This window comes from Pavona decussata, unplaced genomic scaffold (genome assembly GCF_977016875.1).
Source record: "Pavona decussata unplaced genomic scaffold, jaPavDecu1.1 SCAFFOLD_26, whole genome shotgun sequence".
NCBI lineage: Eukaryota > Metazoa > Cnidaria > Anthozoa > Scleractinia > Agariciidae > Pavona > Pavona decussata.
The window spans coordinates 3,001,031-3,010,000 of NW_028145449.1; the positions used below are offsets into that span (position 1 = coordinate 3,001,031).

Here is an 8,970-nt window from a genome sequence, read left to right on the forward strand (position 1 = left end):
GGTATCCGACCAAACTGTGTGGCTAATGTGTAAGGCCCTTTTTGGTTTCTAACCAACGCTAAGTTTGTTGAGATCATGAACTCCTCTTATATTGAAGATAATAACTTCATCGAAAGCAACCATTTTGCAAAAATATTATAAAGTTCTCGGAGATACTTTTAGGGAGAAAAATTATTTTCAGCCAAATTAAAGTTGAATTATCAATTTAACAATTTAAAAACAAAAAACTGAAATCTTCAAAACTGCGCGAGTAAATGGTTAAAATTAAAAGCTTTTTAAATGAAAATTAATTAACCATCGAGGTATGACAATCTTAAAAAAACGTGAACTCTCCACTGACCTGTTCGCGGAATGAGGTTCATCCAGAAGCTTCTATTTCTCATTCCAATTTTTATTTCCATTGGCCAGAATGTCATACATTACTTGTGTAGAATTGTCGTTGACATTGGAAGGATTTTGTCGTCCTGAAAAGTCCTTAAAGAAACCAAAGTCCTTGAACACAAACCAGAACGAAGCCAGGACCAGAAAAGATGAAAAAAAGCAAATTTCGTGATGACAAAAAAGAAAGTACTCACAGACAGTGACCAGAGCTCCTGGTTCGATCGATAATGAACTTCACAAATCAGAGAGGAATCGAAAGAGGAACAACGCAGTGCTTCAATTTCCTTTAGTTTTGTCCATTGTTTGCTATCATATGCGTACACATAAGCAAAAGAGGGAGAACTTATCCGCCATGCCTTTCTCGCAAATTTCTATAGACTATTTTGTCACGAGTCACTGCGCGGAGTTCCTACGTTGTCGTTCATCGGTCGTTGGCTTGATCTCGTGGATAACTGCTGTAATAAGGTGTGAAAACTATGCAAATCAGACTTTGGAGACTAAAAACTCAGTGTTAATGTTAGGATTACTTCCTGCATTTTCAAATTAAGTAATGGGGTATGTCGATTTATCAAACGTTCTTCAAACATTATATACAAATAGACCAAAGTTTGTCAGGCTTTTGCTAAATTGCAAATTGCTTTCTTATGCATATCGTCCAAGCTCGTTACAGTTTTTAATATGGAGGAATATTTTCAAACTTTACAAATGATTTCCTCAGTAGGCATCGCAACAAACTGGATTCCCATTGGTTGGCATTAACGAGAGGGCTAGTAATGCAGTAAAAGTATACGTCATTTCGCGTTTCATGGCTCGCACTCGGCTACCAAAGCAAAAACTCTTGAAAATAGCGTTATTTTGAGATTTTAAAGTTTATTGGCCTGACAGTGATATATAGTTTTCTAGTGTGTCTTACAAAAACAGCGCGAATACACATTTTTTTCCCCTGAAAACCACCTGCAGAGGTTAGGAATATTCTTAATACTGTATTCAACACTCAGTTGAATAGTAAGCGAGCATTGATCCCATGAGCACGGGGAGGGAAATATTAAGTGATTTCTTTCAGGAAGAACATACTATATTTAAACGTTTTTAGCGGCTTCTTTAAAAAACACAGGAAGAACTCGAAAAATTGGCCAATGTTTTCATGTTGTATTTCATTTTCATCCTGGCCATCTGCAACCAAAGATATTAATTAAAAATTACTTCTGCACATTAGTGGGGTGACTGTTGACAAGGCTCAACCATTATTTTGACATTTCCATGAATACAAATACATTTTTCGACCATTCAAAGAGACACTAAAAATAGCTAACATTTGAATCTATCGGCAAGTGGTAGAACTACTGCACACAGTACGAGGAGAGTGAAGGCGAAAAGACATGAAGATTCCCTCATACCTTTTGAGAGATAATGAACTGCCTTACGCAACATTCATTCCTCAAGCTCTTCAACAGAATTTAGTTCATTAAACAATAAGGAGAAATCGTGAAATGTTAATTTAAAAATTCGTCGACCAAAAAGGAGCAAGAGTCAAATACAAATTAACAATACAAATTAATAAACAACTTTCTAATTTGCATTTTGGAAAGAGACTAAATAATCGTAACAACGACCAGAATAAACTTACATTAAAAACGAGTTAAATTTTACATTTTTACATGTTTACAACCAATGTAGAGTTTGGCAGTCTCAAATAAGAATTTCTGCGCAGCAATGCTTTTTCCCTATTAGTTTTTAAGTTTTGGTATTTTATTCAGTGCTTTAAAACTGTGCTTGTCTACTAGTTTTAACTTTAATTAGTATCCTATAGTTTTCGTCCACATTTGAGCACCCTTTCATGATCAGAGGACCCTAGAAAAAGCACCCTTGTTCTTCTTCCTTTCAGTCACTTGCCTACAGGCTTCTCTCCATCCGGTGCACAAAACTCCATAAAGTCGGTTAGCAGAGCTTTTTATTTTCAATCTCGTGCGTAGCTTTGATTCCACCTTTAAACTCAGTTCAAATTTTCCTGTCGACTGTAAGCCTCCAAATACCGGCAACAGTGTTCTACGAGTGTCGTTGACGTTGCCTTTGGCTTCATCGGTCTGACTTTGCAGTTCTCTTATTTGTCTGTCCGTGAATTCACTCACATGGAAGTGAAGTTCTCGTTGAAAGTTTTTTTCTTAATCCAGACTTCTTATTCCTCAAAACAAGTCATCTTGGTTTGCAGACCTATTGGCACAAATTTCAGTTCTTCCGTTTTAGTCTTCAGGTCGGATAACCTAGATATTACTTCCATGACCATATCTCAGTGGCCAGATGTTTTAGCCGAAGAACACGACTCTTTAAATATTTCTTCCACTGGAGAAAACTCCGCCCAACTGATCGAAGAAATAGTATTTCTCGGTCCTTCCTTTTTGGCGTGAAAAATGATTAACCCTTAAAATTCGACGGCAGGTGAACAGAGCTTCACGTCATTCAAGTCCCTTAGCAAATTCAAATTAACAAAACATCTTGATTCCATTTTAATTCTCAGTGACGCGGAAACTTTTTTTCACTATGCTTTTTATAATTTGACGAATTTCTCGATATCGCCAGCAGTAAACCATAGGATTTAACGACGAATTGAGAAGAACGAAGAAAATTGTGACGTGATCGGCCAACCAAAAAGAACTTTGAGCACTGTCTGTTATTAACAAGATTGTAGAGCAAAAATATGGAAGATAACATGCGACAAAAATTATGTAGAAGTACACAGCATTGAAAGCGGCCTTTTTCTCTCGGAGTAACTCCACTGCTTGCGCATTCTCATGCTGAATTTGGCTGTGGATTTGATTCTGATGGTGTCTTACAGCTCTGTAAATATGAATGTACGCTACTGTTGTCAAAAGAATTCCAAAGAATTCACAAATAACAATTACAATGGCGCTGGAAGTATTAAGAGCTACGAAAAGGAAAGAAGCGACTCCACTTGTGAGCCATATTGATACCAAGGCTATTATGATGCGTTTTGAAGTGACAAGTTCCTGGTATCGTAGGTGAAGAGTAATAGCGAGGAGTCTATCGACAGCAATGGCGGTGACATTCAGAAATGATGTGCAGCCGAGAAGAAATAAAGAGAAATAAGAAACAGTTAAAATTGTTGGACAGAGTAAGTCAAAGTCATGTCCTCCTTTGGCTGCCATCCTCAACACCACTGCGTACATTAATTGGGCAAACAATCCCACGGCAAGATCAGAGACAGCAAGACTCAGGAAGAACGTCTTTACATTAGCAGGCATCGATGTGGCTTTCCACAGGGCGCGAATAGCCAGAATATTTCCAAACGTTGCCACGGGAGAAAAAACAAAGTGTAATACACACAGTGAGAGCAGGGTTGTCCTGTAAAACTGAACAAGTTGTCCAAGTCCCTTCAAATAGTAAGAGCAGAACTCTACGGTCATAGTGAACTTAATGATTCAGATCCAGTGATATGTTTCACAATAAGTGTGGTGCCCCTATTTGTTTGTAGCTCTAATGAGAGTCATAATCGACATCTGCAAGGTAGTCCTGTGAAACGAAAAAACTTGACTAAGACCCTTCGAACGGTAGCTGCAGAAATTTACGACCATAGTGAACGCAATGATTCAGATCTGGCGATATGCCTCACAATGAAAATATGTCGCAACTTGTTAATAATTAACACCAACTGAATGTGAAAACCAACAGCTGTAAGTTAAATTCATGGAATAAAGAATTAACCCAACTGCATGCTGGCTTTTTGTATTATACCACATTACATAAGCGCGCGCTTTATTGGATTAAACCGGTCTTTTCTTTGTCTCTCTATAAAAACAAGGTAAATTACTGACAGTTATGAAAAAAAATAATAAAATAATAAAAGAACAGTTTCGTGCGTGTTTGTATAAAATAGAAGGAATATTTCTCGGAGTAACTATTTTTCAACGATTCGCGTTTCAACAACAGCTGTTATTTTTTCCAAAAACATGTAGTCTGTCTGTAAGTTCTCTCCTTAAACGTAGAGACTGATATTGTAGGCGGTATAGCGGCAGATAAACCAGTGATGATCTAGAGGTCGCCATCGCAACATGTCTTAAATTCGGTTAAAAACCTGTCGTCTTTTTTTAAATGTCCGGCACGGACACATATATTATGTAATAAAGACAGTGTTATTTTTATAACAGTTTAATGGCAGCTACCTGAACTGCAATGCATTGTGGGGCGTCCAGGGTAAAGCCGGTAAACAGAACAGGCTTTGTATGGGATTCTGTGAATTTCATGGGGAAAACAGTCTAAAACTATGGGATTTTCTTGGTGGAAAGCCCGTTATGTTCTGGTTATGAGTTCCCTGCTAAAAGTGGATTGAGAGTTTTCTTGTAGTGCTATGGAGTTGTGTGAGCCTTAGCACAGGGACCCCACACAAACTGTGTAACTAATATGTAAGACCCTTTCTTGTTTCCAACCAACGCTACGTCTTTTGAGCTCACGAATTCCTCTTGCAGTAAAGATAAGACCATTTTTTTCTAATAAAATAAATTAATTCTTTTCCAAAGGCTTGCTGGGCTAGTTTTGTGAAAAAAAAAATTGCCAAATTAAATTTCACTTACTAATTTTATTTCTCAGTTTGTCGTTTCATGTTTCGCCCTTGGCTACCAAAGAAAAAACCTTTAAAGTAACACCATTTTCAGATGCTATAGTTTATGGGATTTACAGTGATACAGTAAGACCCCGGTAACTCGAACTCCCCCGCTAACTCGAACTGAGTCTCAATTCCCTTGAATTTGATCCAACTTTTCAGTCATTTTTACTCGGTTAACTTGATCTCGGATAACTCGAAAACCCCGCTAACTCGAACCAAATTTCGTTTCCCTTGATCAAAATTTACCCCGATAACTCGAATTTCTAGTTCTTATAAATCGATATCCCATTAGTTTTTCTTATCGTGTGATCGAATTCTAACACCAGAACAAAGACTGGACAACGCAAAAGGGAACATAGATTGGGTGTATTAAATAAACTAAGTTACATTCACAGTATTGCATTGTCGTAAGAATGCATAATCGTTACAATTGTTGCAAAATGTATTAGTTTTTCGTAAAATAAGTTTAATTTGCACTGTATTGTATACCAAAGTGCTGAAAATCAATGAGCTATTAATTATTAACCTGAAATATTGAATATTTTAATCGATAATAACCCCAATAACTCGAAACCCCGCTAACTCGAACAGTTTTTTGTTTCCCTTCAGAGTTAGAGTTACCGGGGTTCGACTGCACATAGTTTTTTTTAGTGTTTATAGAAACACAGCGCGCATGAACATCTTCATTTCTGAAGAACGCCTACCAAACCTCTATACTGTATTCAACACTTGAATACTTAGCGAGCCATGTTCATAGAATCTTTGTTGTTGGAATATTGGCTGCTTTCTGTCGACTGCCCTCGTTGGCAGTTTCCTGTCGACTGCCCTCGTCAGCTGCTTCCAGTCGACTGCCCTCTTCGGCTTCTCCTGTTGACTGCCCTTGTTGGCTGCTTCCTGTCGACTGCAAGTCTCCTAATAGAGCAGGTTTCTGTGATTGTCGCTGACCTTATCTTTGGTTTAATTTCGTCAGTCTGGCTTTTCAATTCCTTTATTTGTTTCTCTGCGAATTCACAGTTCAATTGTCCAGCGGAGTAAAGTTCCCTCTAACACTTTTGTACAGCTTTAATTTAAGCTACCTCTTCCTCCAAACATGTCACATTGCGTTCCAGTCCTTTTGCTACAAAATTCAGGTTTTCTATTTTTGTCTTCAGATCGGATAACCAAGCTATCACTAAATCAATTTTGCTACTGAGGTCTTCCTTCCTTAGTGACTCGTTCGGAAAGCGCGGCCCCGAAGGGCGACGACCGTTTCCCAACAGGTGACCATCGCCAGCTATGCAGTATTTCAACAGCCGCAGTAACCTGCGTAGCAGGCGTTCCCGTACGAACGAATAGCCCTTTTCACGGTTAATTTTTCTCATTTGCATTACAATGTTATCCAATGTGGATGCCAGGCAATTTCGGGCTAAAACTACAAAATAGCCCGAAATTGCCTCACTTACGTGCTAGATTTCATTGTAATTCAAATGAGCAGAGTTAACCGTGAACAGGGCTATTTTTCCGCATTCTGGCCGTGCAAAAATTGGGGCGAGAGCAAAAGAATCGGCAGACGAGGGTGGAAGTGGGGAGGCGAGGGAACGCTTGCCCGCACACCCCACGATTTTGAAAAACCCCTACCAATTTGTCACAGTTGATTTCATTCGCTGGTGGACAGCTTGTCAACAAATTAGCCAATTACAGATTACCGGATATAGAAAAAATAAAACGCTTCAACCAACTTGTCAAACCCGAGAAATGCTATAATGGTGAAGTCGGAGTCGCAGGAAACTCCAAGCGATCGCTGCAGAGTTTGTTAGTGCAATTTCAGGCTAAAATTTGGAACAGTATCTTGTTAAACCTAGTTATATTTCTTCAGAAAATCTTTTCAAACCATCGAAAAGAAACGATTCATACGGTAAAATCCTTGCCGATACTTGCAGAGCGGTTGGACTTGAAGTGGAAAACACCGCCAAGTTATTTTCTGAGCGTGTGTGCGATCATTGCGCTCGCAAAATTAGAAATTTGGGGACACTATACGAACTTGTGCAGAATAGGAGGTCAGGCGGCTCACAAAACTTCACCAAAGCAGAACTTTAACGTGTCCAAGCGGTTTCTCAAACGCCACCGGGCAGCAGTCTTTTTCGCAAGACTGTTCCTAGTCCCGTGTCACAGAAAGCTTCTTGGAAGTCTTTACAATTTGCAACCACAGCTGATCAGGATGCTAAGGATTGTGTCGAATCGAAGTTGAACATCGACGATTTACCAATTGATAGGACACTTCAAGTTAAAGTAGTGATCGTTAATTCTACCGGCCAAGTTACAACAAGAATTCTTCACGAGGAGCAAACTAAACAAATAGGGCGGCAATTGTGTAACAAGAATTGGCAAGCGGCCGCCAGAAATAATCAGAAATAATCTAATGGTGCAAGTTGTAGGTCAAAGCAATTATTTTTAACTACAATTTTGAAAAGCGGCAAACTTACCTCAACCCCGTCAAGGCTTCCACTGTATGACTTTCGCCTAGTACAATGCATGCATCTAAATTTTCGTTAAATAACGAATCTTTTGCTTTTAGTGAATTGTGAGAACGCTTATCCATGGCGGCTTCAGGTGACGCGTAAACAATATGGAATTTCCCTTTGTGTATATCGTCCCAGCATCCTGTTTTTCATTTAAATCGCACGTCGTCATCCCCATAGAATTCACCTCTACCATTTGATCCCGAATTATGCATTGCAATGGAGAAATAACAATAATGCTGGAGTATCCTGTACCTCCTTGCTTTTTACTTCGCACTCCGCACATCATAACAAACAACTGAAAAATTAAAGTCTTGCCGAATCCTGTTGGCAATAGGGCCATTAAATCTCTTGCCGTTAAAAAAGTAGCGCATTGCCCTTTCTTGTTCCGTTTTCAAAGTATAAGAAAGCCCCGCTTCGCTCAGCTCCGATATAACTTCGTTCAAACACGTTTCAAAATCTTCCACATGTTCCGCCATTTTGATCTTCGCAAGTAACGCTTCGAAATTTTGCGCGAAAATTTGAGAGCTACTTGTCAAACCTGTCACTCAAGGTGACCACACTGCATCAATCAGGAGCCCCATTCGTGGACGAACAAGTTTTTCAAAATCGTGGGGTATGCGGGCAAGCGTTCCCTCGCCTCCCGACTCCCACCCGCGTCCGCCGATTTTTTGCTCTCGCCTCAATTTTCGCGCGGCCAGAATGCTGAAGAATTCGTTCGCACGGGAACGCTTGCTACGCAGGCTACAGCCGCGTAGTAAGTTCTCATGATACTTTGTTCGATCACTTTGTTCTATCAACAAACTTACTTTCCGGGCAATTTTATAGTGAATTTATCAAGAATTTACATCAAATTTGACTCCTCTGTGCCCTCTGGTCTCTTCGGGGAGTTCAATTCGTTGATAACTGCTGTGGTAAGGTTTGAAAACAATGCAAATATTAGAGGGTTAAAACTCAGGTTTTGATTTTGGCAGTATTCCCTCAAATCAAATTAGGCACTTGTTCCGGCAATCTAAGCACCTGATAAAAAGCGAACTTAGTATTTTTCCTTCCAACCACTTTCTTTCAGGCTTTGGCCCCTCTAATGCACACGTTGAAATTCTACACTTTTTCTGTTAGAACCCCTTTTGTATTCTCCATCTGTTGTGTAGCTTTTATTATTCCTTCTAATTTCAAATTTTCCTGTCCACTGCAAGTCTCCAAACACAGCAGTATGTCGTCAACGTTGCCTTAGGCTTCAGCAGTTGGCCTACGAATTAAAAATTTTCTTCATCGATTTGAACTTCCCGTGTGAAGTTTTTGTTTTAATTCAAGGTCGTTCTTCCTCTAAACATGTCACCTTAACTATATAAAAGATGACTATTGATTCGAATATACACAGTGTAAGCTTCCCTCGAAAAGAAATCCTCAAATGGTCGCGCCATTCAGAGTTGACAATGACGGGTATTAACTTTGTAATGTATTCCGAAGGTG

The 8,970-nt window shown here is 39.3% G+C and overlaps 1 protein-coding gene across 1 annotated transcript; it reads right to left on the reverse strand.

Moving 5' to 3' along the window:
* Positions 1-1,264: 1,264 nt before the first annotated feature.
* On the reverse strand, positions 1,265-4,260 carry LOC146485539 (melanocyte-stimulating hormone receptor-like). The gene has a single exon (XM_085103305.1). The coding sequence runs from the start codon at positions 3,801-3,803 to the stop codon at positions 2,886-2,888; it is 918 nt and encodes a 305-aa protein (XP_084959431.1). The 5' UTR covers positions 3,804-4,260; the 3' UTR covers positions 1,265-2,885.
* Positions 4,261-8,970: the final 4,710 nt, after the last annotated feature.

Excerpts from the sequence above, each read along its gene's own strand:
- LOC146485539 (XM_085103305.1), bottom strand. The coding sequence starts at position 3,803 with ATGACCGTAGAGTTCTGCTCTTACTATTTGAAGGGACTTGGACAACTT.